Here is a 16,330-nt window from a genome sequence, read left to right as displayed (position 1 = left end):
AATAAAATAATAATTTGAAAACTTTCTTTAGCATACTTTAAGTCAACTTACAACTTACAACTTACATTGCGGCTTGGCTTCAGTACCAGAACCAAGTGATTGACTCTAAAATCAGAATAGACTTATTCATACTTAGTCAGTCGTATCGTAAGCGTAACGTTGAACCGCAGAACCGCAAGTCCACAATCCACAATCCTTCATCTACCATCCACTACAGTGTTCTTCAGTTCAGTATTAAGTGCTCTTCATTTCATTCAAAACATTAAAAACTGGTGCCGATTTCAAACAATGTGTTTTTATTATTAATTTTTTTTTAGTGAAAAGTTCGTAAATTTTTTTGGATTAATAATGAAATTTGCTTGGATTTTTGCAACTTTGTATTTACTTAACGGTACGTAAACACAACAAGAGGGTAGTTAACAATTAATGTGTAGGGTAAAATGGGGTCAAGGGCGGTTGTGTAAACATTGATACCAATTTTTAAATAATGTATGATTTAAAAAAAAAAATGTTTTATTCATTTAATAATAATTAATTGTGACTGGCCTTTAAGGCAACTACTTTTTTTTTAAATACAATCTCTTGGACAATAAACTAAGTACATTTTAGTTAGCATTCATTTATTAATAAGTGTACCAAGGTTAATTTAATATCTATACAAACTTGATTTTCATTATTTATGTTATATTATGAGTAATTAGGTATTCATTAATTGCGTTGCACTGCGGCTGCGGCTGCGACTGCGCCTACGTCTCTACGGGCCTGCTCCAATTTAGTACTCATTTATTCTCTTCTTATTTTTTGATAAGCTGTATCGAATTTAGATGGTCAAAATAGATGGACAAGCCCCACAAAAGTTTTCGATCTTGTGTACAATTAACGAAATAAAGCTTCATGCGCCATTGTTGTGAAAAATGCCGCCCCATTACCGAAATTTTACATAAAATGAATAAAGTTTCGATATACAATTATTATGAATCACTCGTTTTTTCAGTAATAATAAACCTTGTAGAACCTTTTAGAATGCCGTAATTCGATCGATTAAGCCATTATACATCATCTAGAAATGGTTTAAAATAAGTTCCTAGGACCTCAAAACGGATTTTTGAAAAGGAAAAGGTTTTAAAGTTTGAAAAATTTTCAATTTTCATAGCGGGAAGTTAACAATTATTAATTTAAATAATTGTTAAGTAATTAACCATTTACGATTAAACTGTTAACAGCATTTTCGGTATTTAAGCTCAATTTTGCTCCCCAGTCGCTTATATTTTAAGACAGTAATGGTCAAATTATAAACTGTAGACAAATTAATTTTTTACTACTTTGCTGATCATAAAATTTTCGAAACATTATTCAAGAAACTTTCAAATAGTTAATGGCACACTGGATGGGAAAACTTTTAACTTAATAAATTCATGAAAAGTATTTTATGTTGGCAATCCTTCGTATGACAATTTATTACTTGGCCAGAGAAGGATTGCCCCAAATAAATATTGGGTTTTTTTTTATATTAAGTAGGTATTATATTTTGTGGGTGTTTTTCCAAATTTAGATTTTATATGCCAAGGATGTCGTTTGTAAAAATTTTGGTGATGTAATGAATAAAAATTTTTATGACTAAGATAGTATCAAGCGATGAAAGTTTTTAAATACACACGGATATAATTAACAATAATTTTATTTATTATTGAGTTTGACATTTTGAATCGTGTACAACTTACAAGGTGTGTAAGTTGATTAAGTTCAATCGAAATTTTTATAAAATTTCAAAATTGGAAAAACCACTGAATCACGAAAACGCTGAATTTTCAATTAAAATTTATAAAAATAACTAGTCTTTGACTTGAAACATTCATCACTAAAATAAGGTGAAATTTGGAAAAAAATTCATTAAGGTTTTTTCAAATCTACTGACTTGAAATTCGAAAGTACGATAACTATTAGGTATTCCATTTTTCATATATTTTGAACAGAAATGTTTTCACAAAGCCAAATAAGTTTCACAAATTTTCTATCTAATGCGGCTCTGTTTTGTTTATTTTATTTTTTATTAAGCAAATGTTTCAATACTTGATTTAATTATTATAATTTATAAAGGTAAATAACACTCAAGATATTTGAATGTACAAAGTATAGGAGTTCCATAGAAACATGGAAAACCATTTGTTTTTGAAACGGTTTCTGGCCTTAACGTTGTAAATGTTCATTTCCTTAATAGTTCAATAAAATTAAATAGAATATCATGGTAATAAAGAAAAAATTAATGTATCTTTGAAATTTTATTTATTATTTGTTTATTTGGCTGTACTTAACTCCCTTTGGGGGGTAGTTGGACGTTTTAATAAGTTTTTTACAAATTACAAAAAAATATGCATCAAATAAAGTTCTAGCTAAAGTATTACTCTACATTTTCGTGTTTTTTCGACTTTCGAAAAAAGAAATTTTTTTGGTATTTCAATCAAATCAAAAAGTATTCATCTTGTAAACCATTAGACATAGAATGTTTTTGTGAAAGTTATTCTTTACAAAAAAAATTATCAACTTTTATTTGAAGCATTCTTTCTTAAACATCACTGTTTACCCGTAAGGTCGCAACTTAGGAAAAAACTTTGGTGTCCATTTTCTTCAAAACTATATAAAAAAAAAGTATGTTGTTTTTTTAGGGAAACTTCAACTAGTGATTTTGTGAAACTTTCTAGAAAAGTACATAAAAATTCCAGAAAATACTTGCCAAAAACTTCTAAATTATTGATCCACACCTGAAAATAGGATCAATTAAAATGCATTTATGATGCAATAGATAACTCAGTGTTCGATCAGTGGTCGTTATAGTGAAATGATTTCATTTAAAAATAAGGAAAGTGATAAAAATATTTTTGCAAACACGCAAATTAAAAAAGTATACATTAATTTAAAATATATTAATAAGAAATATGGTGTATTAATTAAAATAGTATTAAAATTAATAATAATTGTAGATAAAATAAATGATTGAAACGTCTCAAATCCGAGAAAGTTCCATTTCAAAATTCATAATTTGTCAACTTTCCATTAAATAAATTTACCTGTTACTATAAATTTTATCAAAACGTCAATCAGAATAGAATTCATACTTTTATTAGATAATAATAAATAATCAGTGGCGGAAGACTAATTCTAATGTGAAATGATTCTTTTATTAGAATTTGATCAATTTTTATTTTGGAGCTGGCCTGTTGATCATTTTAGTGATTTTATCTTATCTAATATCTTACTTTTATTTAAGCTCCTAGTGACATTTTACTATCAAAGATAATTATTCCACAGCCATCTCTAAACTGAGTTAGAGTGTTGAAAATCGGTTGAGTTAGTGTCAAAAAAGTGTCTTTAGCATGAACCATCTTCTAGGCCGCCATTTTTATAGTGAAATATCGTGGATTTCAATGATTTTTATGACTTCGCACAAAGCACAGTTTTCTTAAATCCAGCACTGATATAAATTTTATAAAAACGTAAATCAAAATAATAAATGAATAGTACTTCATACTTAATATTAATAACTGAATTAATTGTAGATATAAAAGTTTTTGAATGTCGACAAAGATGTAAGAGTACCTAACTTACCGCTACCGCTAAAATGAAAACGACATTTTACTTCCCGATATTAGAGAATAGAATAGAATAGAGATAAATAGCTAAATTAGTTAATTGTTTAACTAGCATGTTTACATCTTTGTGAACTATGATTACTGTAATTACAATTCCTAGCCATAAATGTTGGTTTTACACTTCAGCTATTTAGTCTTTGATTTAACACCTTCACACCGACTTCTACATCTTAAATGTCATGCCATGCCATTCAAATCATCTAACACTAACAATCAAATATTTTTGCTACTTATTTCTGGTTTTTGGTTTTTATTTATTCTAACCAAGACCATGAACACGAATCCATTAACTAAAATAGGGGTTCATTTTAGAAGTTAAAATCTTTTAGTGTTACAAGTTAATGCCATCCTACTCGCTTTATTAGGAGACAATTTGGCTTTTACAAAATAAAACTTAAAATTGAAATTATTTTGGATGTAAACAGTTAAGAAAGAGCGAATTGTCTGTTGACGTGTACTGCGGACTGAGGACTGTGGACGGATGGATATACGACCTTGTTAGGATGTAAAAGTATTACACATTAAGTATTTTAGACATCAAGTTGTGTGTTTATGTGTTTATTATTATTATTATAATAAATAAAAAATTAATAATAATTCATATTCATATCACCTGCACCGTTTTAAAGAACTATTAAATTTAAATACCTATTTTAAACTAAAACTAAAAACATGCATCCGTCATTAAATTCATTCAATATTGTGCAATTCAATTCAATCAATTTAATTTAAATAACGGACTTACTTATTTAACTAATTAGTACTTAAATAAATGAATGACCAGCTTTGAGCTACTTTACTGAAGTTATATTTTCCTCTAATTATGTGCTTCTTATTATAAAATCGATTTGATTACAATGAAATTTTCGTTTAATTGAACTTAAGGAAATTGATGGAAGTGCCAAAAAGTTGGCGAAACAGAAACTTTCGATAACTTTCGGAAAGATATCGATGAAAATGGTTGAAGTAAAACGAAGTATTCAAGCATTCTATGTATTATTAGATTTTACTCAAAAAATGTAAATAATAGTGATTAAATGCATTCAACGATGCATTAAAATAAAAACTGTTTTAAAATAAAAAAATTACGTATTTTCATATTTGCATATTACGCTCTAAATATTTGTATTCTAAACTTGACTAAAAATAATTCATATCATTTGTTTTCAATAATTATTAATTACTCAATTAGTAGTTTTTTTACGAACATTTTGTGGACATTGTAAATTGATATGGGTCAATAAGTCAGCTGAATTTGGCCAAACTGTCGACCATAATCCAAATGAAATACTGTCAAAATAGTCCAAGTATATAGCTAAAGAAAGTTCAAAAATTGGATTAGAAAACAAAAAAGTTGGTAATCTACATCTCAGCTAATTAAATAAACATAAATTCAAGTTTTATTTTTAAAAAAACAAAAATAATGTGTAGTAGAAATGAAAATATTTTCTAAAAAGAAATAACCATAAAAGATTCATTTTTGATATTTAAATAAGTTTAAAAAAAATGAAAACAAACAATTGACTAAGTTAACTATTGAAATACCCTGTATAGAAAGTGTTGAATATTAGTGCTTGCATTATTTTTTTATAAATTAAAAGAGTTTAAAAAACTAACACAATTATTTTCGAAAATTTCCGAAAGTTATTTAATTTTTTCCTGTTTTTCGAGAATGTTTTACAAGGTCACTAGTTGAAGCTACCTGAAAATTTTCAAATCTCAGCATGCTATCTCTTTTCGTTCTTAAGTTCTTGTGTCCACAGACGGGCAGACAGATAAACGGACAATCGGAAATCGACTAATTAGGTGATGATGAACAACTATACCAAAATTTTGTTGGTAGCATCAATATTTGTGTTGTCTAGTCACAAACTTAGGACTAAACATAGTATACCTTGATATATTTTACATGTATACATGGTATAAAAACAAATTTTTTACTAGGTCGTTTTTGAAATATTCATATCTCTTATTGATTAAAAAGAGATGTATATAAAACAAGTTCTTGAATGTCTCAACATCAACCAGTTACATTGTTTTGTTTTGTTTTCAATTTAACTCATTTTTTGTTTTTGTTTTTGCGAGTCGAGCTCGAGCTCGAGTGAGTAGTCTTTTGAAACAGACTTTCATAATCACATCTACACTAAACAATCATTAAACATTTGATAACGGACACATACGGACACATATCAGTATTCAAGTATAAATCATTCATCCGTAAATATATCTGATTCAAATCCGGTATTTCTATTTTAAGAAGACTATGATGCAAGTTTTTTTGTACTGAAATAGAGAAATAAATTTAAGCTAAATTGATTACTCAAATTTTAAAGACATTACTAATAATACACTTTTAAAGACGTATATTTAAAACTGAAACGCATATCAAATTTTTAATTATTCTGTTTAAAGTAGTTCATTTGTAACGTAATTAGCCAACTAGGCAATTTGTATGACGTAAATGTTCTAAAAATATCGTAAAAGCTGACAAACAGCCGAACCACTTTAAGAAAGTGATTATAAATAATTAAAAGCTCATTGAAATTAAAAGTTTCAATATAAATAAGTAAAGTCCGAGCCTGCATTGTTAAAAGGTATTACTTCAACTGTAATATTTTTAAATCTAATTAAAATATTACAGTTAATTAACAATAAATATTAAAATTTATCATCTATGTTTCTATGCATAAATATTGAGTGTCCTACAAAACATTTACAAGCAATCTATTTTAAAACACTCCCAAAACATCTTATGGGGAATAGTCTCGGTTTTTGTTAATATTGGCGAAATTGTAGATTCTGGCATTCTGATCAAAACTCTTAATGGGCAAGACGATCCAAAAGGAAATGTTTCTGAACTTCATATTTATAGAGCTTTGTTGTTTATCCCACGGAGGATATATGTGTTTTCTGTCAGCTCCAAATTTTTTTATGTATCTCAAAAGATAACTCTGATTATTGTGTGTACTTTTTCTGACGATGTAGTGGTTACACCCTGTAGGTAAAATTCATGCACAATAATAGACAAAAATAAAATAATGTGTAGAAAGTTAGGTTAGTTGTATTTGTAGAGAATAGAAACAGAAATGGAATGTGTTCAAAGTAGGTATTTAATATTATTTAAAATTAAAAATGATTTAAGTAAAGTAATATACATGTATGTATACTTAAGTAGCAGTACCTAATACTTAATACCTAATACCTATGTAGTTGTGTACAACTGAATGAACGCTATCAGCTATTTTGTTCATTAATAAGTATGGAGTCTTTCAATAAGAGTGATACTTTTTAAAATAGCTCAATGTATCAAAGTTCATTGTATATATCTTTATTTTGAAGCTCAGCCATTGAAGTTTTGTTATGCACTTGTGCACAAAACATCTTTCAAATGTCCATAGCTTTTTTACTCGCTTAAATTTTAATGACGAAATTTTCCAATCGCATCAATTCTATGATATAAGATTTTTATATATAAACTATATCAAGGTATACTAAGTTTGGTCGCATGTTTGTAACACTTAAAAATATTAATGTTACCAACAAAATTTTGGTATAGGTTATGCAAATTTTAAAAAGTATCACTCTTATTGAAAGACCCTATACAATTACAAATATGATATATAAACAGGTATTAAATATTATATACAAGTTAACGTTCATGTATCTATTAGACTAGAGTACCTACCTATTCAAAATTAAAGATGTCCTTGTATTTGTTAATTTGTTAAATTAGAAAATTCATTTTTAAATCATTTATTATTTCATGTTAAATTTCATTTTAATTTCATTAATGTCTTCACTTTACTTTACAACTAAATAAAAATAATATGCTTTAAACGCATTCAATTCTTTTTAATTATTTTGTATGCGTTGGAGTTGCAACAAGTTCACGGGTTCTTGCTTAATTATTTTTATTTAATTAGAGCAATTATTCTAAAGCAGCTTTTAGGACTTTTTCTTAAGATTTCTTTTTTTCATAAATAAATAAATGATTACACATTCGATCGGTATATTGGTTCACAATAGAATTTTATTTACTGTATATAACGGTATAGTGCGTTTGGTATTTAATCTGACATCTATGAATAATTATGTATGTTATGATTATATAAATTACAGTAAATTTATTATTGCTGGAGCGGCCAATACTTGGTTTAAAAAAATACAAATACAATAATTTGAATTTTTTTATTTTTTTTAAATAAATAAATACATTAGGTATTATTAATTCAGTTCCAGTTGACTTGACAAGTAGCAAAAACCAATTTGCATCATGCAATTTTATTTAAAAAAAAAAACTAATAATTCTATTTCAAATATTAATATTAATAATTCTAATAATAATATTATTATTAGAATTGAATAAAGATTTTTAAATTATAATAATTCGTTCCCATGAACATTACAAGTACATCTAACTTAGCCTAGCCTAGCCAACGAACACTTACATGACTTAACAATGAACTATTTTGTAAAATTACATGATTTTGAGGCCATTCTCGTATTATATTTATCAGATTCTAATCATTATTGATATTCTGTTCAATACCTATTTTTTTCCAGTAGATTTCGGGATCGAAAAATTATTGAATTGTAACGATAATTTTTTCGAGACAAGTTCAGCGCCCAAAAACTTATAATTGAAGAACAAAATATTAAGTATACGCTCGTGGATGAATATGAAACGTTTTAAAAAAGAATTAATTATAATTGTACAAATTACTAAAACACATGTGAATAATTAATATTTAAAAACAAATTTAAGAATTTTGTTAATTTGTTTAAATGTTATGAAATATCCCACTATTTATTGTGTTTTTATGACATTTCATTCATAAATGAAATTTATTCATTGGTTAAGTCATCTTTATTTGTTATGTAATCCAATTTGGGATCTGGAAATGCGTCTAAGAAGATATTCTATTTTTTAAAAGATATACACGGAAAAAATAAGGGTTTCTTTAATCAAGAAAAATTTGTTTGGAACATCAAGTATGTTTTCTTGAAATAAAAATTTTCCTTGTGGCAACAAAAATTTTTAATCGTTTTTATTCGACTTTTTTTAAATAAACAAAAAAACTTTTTCGTAAACTAAATTTAAAACTACGAAGCTTGTTCTTTACGTCGGTAAACTATAAATTATAAAGTAACTTCTAACTAAACAGTGGCGCTATATTCGAGAACTGTTCAACTGACATCTATATTTTGGTTTTTGTACTAAATTAGGGGTTGTATTATAGTATTGATAATAGCATCTGTTGATGAATTTAAATTATGAAGTTAAACGTTAAGAATTGTGACTGTAGTGAATAAAAAATCAATAGCTTTTTTTATATCTTTTATCGACATCTATATTTGGTTTCTTAAACTAAAATAAGGGATGAATATTACATTATATTTCCATCTATTTACAAATAGTTAAATTACAAAATAGGGATGCTTATTATGTTGTTATCTATGGATGAAATATTAAAATATATTAAGTAGGGTGATTTTACAATTATAGTATAAGGGTTGTTGAATTATTACATTACAATGACATCTGTTTATGATTTGTTGAATTAAGATAGTAATTGTCCAAACAAGGGATGTTTTTAAATAAAAGTAGAAAGTGCTGACATCTATAGAAGAGCATTATAGCTAAGAATAATGGTTGTTTTATTAAGGGGATATTTTTAAATAAATGTTAAACGGATGTTAAAATTACATCTATTGATTTAATATAGGGTTGTGATGTTTTACAGTATAATGACATCTTTTGATGAGTAGGTGAAATAAAAAGGGTGATTGTTTGAATAAGGGATGTTTTTCGTTTGATAAGGGTAATACTACAGATGACACTAGTAATCATCTAAAGTATAAATTGTAATCTTTGTACACAGACATAAAATATAGCAAGTAAATACTTACTTGGTATCATGTTGTTAAGAACATATTTCCTTGTAACTAGTATTAGTCCTTTTTTTCAGTGTAATCTCTTAAGTAGATTTAACAAAATTAATAAATTTTAACTAAATTGTATTGCTTGAATTACTTCTGTTATCTCTTTTCTGTATTTTATATTTTTTCTCCTATTAACAAAAAAAATATTTTGATGTAAAAAACTAACAAATGAGATATTTTTTAATCTCCTTTGTATTATCTACTAAAAAATCAATTAGAATTTGAATTATTGACAAAGACGTTGGACGTTAGACGTTGTTAGGTATTCTACTTTCTACCAAAAAAGAAAAACAAAGAGAGTGGAATCCTGGCAATGGCATATTGTAAATAGGGACATGACATACTTTATATTGATTACAGGTTTTGGTCCTAGTGTGGTAAACAGTACTTGTGTGTTGGAGTCCGATTTTGGTATAATACTCAACTGCGCTTTTAAGAAATCTGGTTTGTTTCGAGTACGAAATCTTGGTGGTGTGAAAGCTCACGTAGGTCTAGGTAAAATAATCCTAACTCTAAAAAAAAACCAAAACAAAATCCTCTTTTTTTTCGTTAATAAAACTAACACTATTTTTTTCCATGGGTGAATTTTTCTTGGTTTTTCGCAATTTAAATCATGAATACACAGAAAAAAGAATTGATGCAATGAATTTCTTCTTGGCTCTAAAATATTTACTTTCTTAAATCAATAAAGTTCTTGGAGCAAGAAGAAATTGATTTGTGACAAGAAAACTTTCTTGGCGTAAGAAATATATTTTTTGTGTGAATGTAGTTTGACATTGGTTGTAGTGATTAAAATTGTGTGGCATTTCTAATAAATAATTAATAAATAATATAATTATTGTATAAATAAAATAAATAAGTGGCACATATTTAAATGAATGTAATGTATTTAATTGTGATTCTTTGAAGAACTAAGTAGGTCTTCAGATCAGCAGGTGAATCGTGAATTGAAAGGTCGCGTCGCTCACTATGACTATTTGTTCAGTTCAGTGTTCGTTCGTTATCAAGAACTGTTTTTATTGTCGTCAATACGTACTTAATTAAAACGGAAAAAGATTTATAAGTTATGTTAACACTAACACAACATAAACATGTCAACAAACTTGGATCGGATTCTGATTCTTACTGACTCCACGATGCCCACGATGCTCACGATGATACTCACCATATACCCATGTACTGATATTTGTGAGTTGTGACCTACATTTCAACAATATTTTTATATTTTGAATCGGACAATGAACTTGAAAATATGTGTTTCAAATAAAAATAACAACAAATCTATAATTTGAATCCTCTCTACTTAAAAAAAAACTGATCCAAACATGTTTCAAACCAGTTTTTTTATTTCTATTAACACACAAATTTTTTCAAAATTATCAAAAATTTATAGATTACGTAATTTTTTGTCACCGATTATTTATTGACTATATTCTTAATTTGCAATTCGGTAGTTTAGGGTTCAGTACCATAAATTTTTGGTATCGTAAGTGGTCTGGCTGTTTGTTCGTTCAAACTTTAGGCATAGCAAGTTTGAATGTTGTATCAAAAAAGTATTTGTATAATAAATATTTGTTTTTTAAAAAGTCGTATCGAAGAGACAAATAGCGATTTGTTACCAATTTTTCATAGTTTTAATCCTAAAAACGAAAAAAACGTGTCCGTTTCACGATTGGATCCAATGTTTTAAAATATGTTATCTTCAAAGATGTGATTATGGAAAATGAATGTTTTTCTTAGGTGTCAAATATCAATCGTAATCCATGAGTTAGTTGCTCAAATGGTTCTATTTTTTAATAAACAATAAATTATACTTGACTAAAAAATCAATAAATAGGCAACTAGTATTACCTATATGTTATACATGTATAAGATTAGTGCTTTTAATGGCTACGTGTATAACGTATAGGTAATACAAGTTGCCTATTTATTAATTAAGTTATTTTTTATTAACAAATAAAAAAATTTGAGCAAATAACTCATGATTTACGAATGATATTTAGCACTTAAGAAACACATTATATCAGGTTTTAGCACAAAGTGAGCGGTTTACTTCATTTTCTTTGGTTAGCCATTTTTTGTCACATCTTTGACTGTACTATTAATATTAAATATGTTTGTCAATTGAAATTGAATGACAAAGAATAAAAAGTTTATTACACTTAAATGGGGTTGGGTTATTTTTTTTCTAGAAACTTGTTCAAAATATGAATTGTAATTGCGGGGTCACACAGGTTACATTCGTAAGTCTATAACAACTTAACAAGTATTGAAATTATTTTTAATTGTACATTTCATAATCTATCTCATTACTTATATTTTATTTATACAGTGCAGTAATTACCATCGGGTTAAAGGTGTTCTGTTTCAGGTGTTTAATATCATATTTTAATAATACCTGCATAGCCTGCAATCAATTCTTTTTATGTATATTCCAAATTTACAGTCCAAATCGGTCATAATGACATTCGCTTAAAATCACCAAACTGTTTTTACAACCATTTAATACATATATTAATTAAGGTTGAACGGGCATTAAGGCAATGTTATATTATTTGATATGTTATTAATTTCTAACTCTCATTTCACACCTCACGCCCCCTTCTTCATTACAATATACTTTTTTTTCGATTGCACGGTGAAAATTAATATCGCATGTGGTTAGGAAAATTTGTCAACAAAATACCGTGCTCGATTATTCCAATTACGGTTTTGTTTACAGGTTTCTCCGTAGGCGATGAGTTGGGTTTCAATGAATCATTATCAAATTTGGAAGGAAATAAACGTCGATCAAGTTCGGGACGTGTTGCTCAGACTGCACAGAAAAGGGTTCGGATCACTTTCTAATAAATGTGTGTCTTATTATTAAGCTAATGTGATAATCTTTTTCAGGATAATCGAATAGTTGTGCAAAATGTCCAAAATCCTCCAACTAAGGTCAAAACAGATCGTTCGGTGCAAAGCAGCAACGCGATTGTTTCAACAACACCACCTGTTATTAAAAAGAAGGTAACGACTTCAAGTACCACGCCTCCGTTCAAACCAATCCCACCGGCACTCGATCCAAAATTAATTATTGGATCGGCAATACGACCAACAGCCACGAAAACTACATCGAAACAATCAGTTGATCCCATTCCAGAGTTCCATGCAATGCCTGCATCAGTTGTGAATGCATACACTTCTGCCCAGCATTCCAATGAGAAAGTTGCCACGGAAACAAAAGTTAACCATTTGTCAGCGAATAATTTGCTACAACGTGTTATGACTACAAATTCATCCGATTTAAATCTAAACGGATTATCCGCGGCAGAATTGGATATAATTGCACGCAAAGAGGCGCTGAAACGAAAACAAATTCTTATTGCTGCACAACAAGCTTCTGCTGCGCTTACATCAACAACGACTACCACAACCCAAGCTCCTTTAACTACAAAAATCAATCCCGTACGAAGTGGAGTAGCAGCTACCGCGAATAAACATTACTCGACAACATCTAGTAAAGTCATGAACGCACCCAAAGAATATTATCCAGTTGGATATGATAAAAATTTCGATGATAACTTTGTATCGCGTGTGGAATTACCAGAAACATCTTTCTATTGTGGAGACCAAAAACATTTTCCAGGATTATACGCGGATGAAGATTTAGGATGTATGGTAAGTTGTCACGAAGCCATTCAAATTTACCACGATAACACGTAGGGTTTATCATTAAAATCGGTGTCTTGGATTGCGAAGTTTTGAGTTGTTTGATACGTTGCACTCACACTTGAAAATTTTACACCGAAAAATCTGACTTTTGAAGAATTTCTCACTCGTGCCAAAAGTACGATTGTTTCGTCAAAAGCGTTTATTTGTTCCATCCATTGCTGGTCAAAATTTTCCGGATATTTAAAATAATACATTTTTGTGTTTTTCCACAGGTTTTCCACGTATGCGCTTTAACGGACGACGGATTAATAATGAAAAGTTTTCTATGTCCTGAGTCTACACTGTTCGATCAAACAATTTTAAAATGTAATTGGTGGTTCTATGTTGATTGCAAGAATTCAAAATCGCTGTACGACTCCAATATACCAATCTCGAAGAGTTATCAACTAATGAAAGCATTGACATTCTTTTCATCCATCAAAAAAGATTCAAGTGAAAAAAATTAGAAAAATTTTCCAAATAAATTTAGTGTAATATTTTACCTCCCCACCCCTGTTTTGTGTCTAGCCATTTAAATAGGACTCATAAACCAAAAATCTAGTTACAAAAAATATATTATACATATATAATAAATTATAAATGGCCATTTTTTCTTAGATTATTTTGTCTTCCACGGTTTACGGATAAGTTACGGATAGAGTGTGCTCAAGCCGGGGGGTAGCGATCAGAATGATTTCCAACACCCCCCATAAATAGTTATTAAAATTAGGTAGCGAATGAAGAATGAATTTTGTTGTTAATCATTGCTCAAACAAATTTTATAATTTTTTTTAGAGAAAAAGTTTAACTTAAGTTAATTATTTATTATTTGTTTAATTATTTTTTAATAAAAAGAAATTCGAAAGCGATTTTTATAAATTACTGTGTTTTATTTTATTTTTACACCAACAGATGTCACTCAATGTATATAAGCTTCATAACTGATACAGTTTTTCTACCTTGTATATACCGCCTCTAGTGTGAAAACAGTGAACTCTCAACGAAGTATTTTAAAAGTATTTGAAAAACATCGTGTTTTTTTCATGACAAAGAAAAAAGTATGTAATAAAGGATGATATGATTTTTCTTTAAATTTTCTTCAAGTGATATCGTTGTCTTTGTTTAATGCATAGTGACATAAGAATAAGAAGGGGGTATCGTACTATAAATATTACCCCTTTAAGCTTTCTTTTCCACTACTTTTTTCGTTTTAAGGGGGATGAATTCCCCTATTTCTAATATAATTGTGATAGCCCCCACTTCATGTCAGACAGCATCCCTTCAATAAAAATTCATCTCTTTTGATTTGAATAACATAATGTTTTGTAAGAATTGAAATATTATGTAACAAAATATTCTGTTTTTATCTGTTCTTTGATTTTGTAATAATATTTTTTTTTTTTTTATAAATGCATTTTTAATTATTAAGAAATGTTAAAGTAGTGTTATGTAATTTTGATTCATCACTTAAAGACATTTAATGATTTTTTTGACTTATTGGACCTCATGAATAAATATTTTATACTTACCATAAACTTTTTTGAAGGTCCATGCTCTTACTCAACAATATTTTTTGTGTGTGTAAATTTTTATCTTCATAAAAATTGATTTATAACGGACCCATCACTTAATTTAAGATTTAAGATAGCGTAGTACTAAAAGTTGTTAAAATTTGATGGTGGAAACACAAGGAAGCTTTACACTACAAGCGTTTTACTCCTAGTGGTCCCACATTGCCATAAAAGTCTTACATAAATAGGAAAACAGTTAATAATTGTCAAATCGATCATCAGCTTTTTCCAACAGTCCTGCTGTCAGATTGTGGAAGGAAAATATCTATTATTATAAAAACTTATTAATAAAAGTTTCTTGATAATCGATTGAGTTTTTCATCAAGGGAAAATTATTTTATTATTGAGATTTAGATCCTCCTTTTGCTGCCAAGCCAGTATTCATGTATTAAATGTGAGTCCATGAAAAAGTGAACCATGAATAGATAAAAAATATTTGCGGTTTTTGATGGTAAAAACACTTGAGTATGGTGTGAACACTGTAGTACTTTTTGCATTCAGTATTTTTATTTTTTAAATAATATTTGTTTTTCGTAAATGTTAAGTTTTCATTAAAATTCTTTTTGATTCTTATTAATTTTACTCAAAAAGAGCATTTTAGTACATTTTTATATTTATAGAAAATGGTTTTCAGGCTCCTATTTTGTGTCAAAATGAAGGTAGTGTCAGTCACGTCTAAAAAATAGTTTTTATGAAAAAAGATAATTTGTTGTTTCATACTTCTGATGACTAAGTTGTGTTAACGAACTCTCATAAATAAAATTTGTTTAGCTAGAACAAGGCATTTATTTGAATTAGACGGATAAAAAAAATCCCAAATTTATGAAACAAAAACTTAAGCGGGCTTTTTAGGTGCTCTACCGCGAATTTATACGATTCTATATACCAATACGATGCAAAAAATCATTAGATGGGCTCTGTAAATACAAAAAGATAAAAAAAAACAAAAGTTTTATGTAATTAAATCATTTTTATTTCTAAAAAAAATCAAAATTTATTCATCACAACTTTCACAAACATTACAAAATTTTGTTGAAAAATAAAAAACAAAACAGTAAACAATACTCGTTCCACTCTACATTACATAGGCAACACTCATTACATACATATAAAATTGACTGCAGTTTACTAACTAACAATGAAAATTAAAAATGAATTTTTCATGAAAACTCTATATAGACAATTTTCCTTAATGAAATTGAAAGTATAAAAGTGTTTATTGCATATTTCACAAACAGTGAACTTATTTAAAAATTTAACAGACAAAAAAATGTATTCAATGCAATTTTCTTAATTACCTACTTGGAGTAGAAAGTTTTACAGTTATTATATTTATAGTAGGTACTTTCGATTGTAATATTTATGTAAAAATATGACCAATTTGAGTTAATTATTTTAAAAAAACGGCTCGTTTAATTTTAATTTTTTAATTTTTGTCAACATACATAATTATTTTAAATAGTCCAATAGTAAAGT

The 16,330-nt window shown here is 27.8% G+C and overlaps 1 protein-coding gene across 1 annotated transcript; it reads left to right on the top strand.

Annotated features, from left to right (window-relative positions):
* The first annotated feature begins 312 nt into the window (after window positions 1-312).
* LOC123302176 lies at window positions 313-13,960 on the top strand. Its single transcript, XM_044885005.1, has 5 exons — window positions 313-391; window positions 9,951-10,085; window positions 12,313-12,419; window positions 12,483-13,250; window positions 13,517-13,960. Exons 1-5 carry the CDS (start codon window positions 349-351, stop codon window positions 13,748-13,750), a joined length of 1,287 nt encoding a protein of 428 aa, XP_044740940.1. The 5' UTR covers window positions 313-348; the 3' UTR covers window positions 13,751-13,960.
* The last annotated feature ends 2,370 nt before the right edge of the window (window positions 13,961-16,330 follow it).

This window comes from Chrysoperla carnea, chromosome X (assembly GCF_905475395.1).
Source record: "Chrysoperla carnea chromosome X, inChrCarn1.1, whole genome shotgun sequence".
NCBI lineage: Eukaryota > Metazoa > Arthropoda > Insecta > Neuroptera > Chrysopidae > Chrysoperla > Chrysoperla carnea.
Note: the sequence above shows the minus strand (reverse complement) of the source record. Positions and strands in the feature narration are given on the sequence as shown.

Coding starts and splice junctions, on each gene's coding strand:
- LOC123302176 (XM_044885005.1), top strand. CDS start 349: ATGAAATTTGCTTGGATTTTTGCAACTTTGTATTTACTTAACG. Junction 10,086..12,312: donor GAAAGCTCACGTAGGTCTAG/GTAAAATAATCC, acceptor TTTTGTTTACAG/GTTTCTCCGTAGGCGATGAG. Junction 13,251..13,516: donor ATGAAGATTTAGGATGTATG/GTAAGTTGTCAC, acceptor GTTTTTCCACAG/GTTTTCCACGTATGCGCTTT.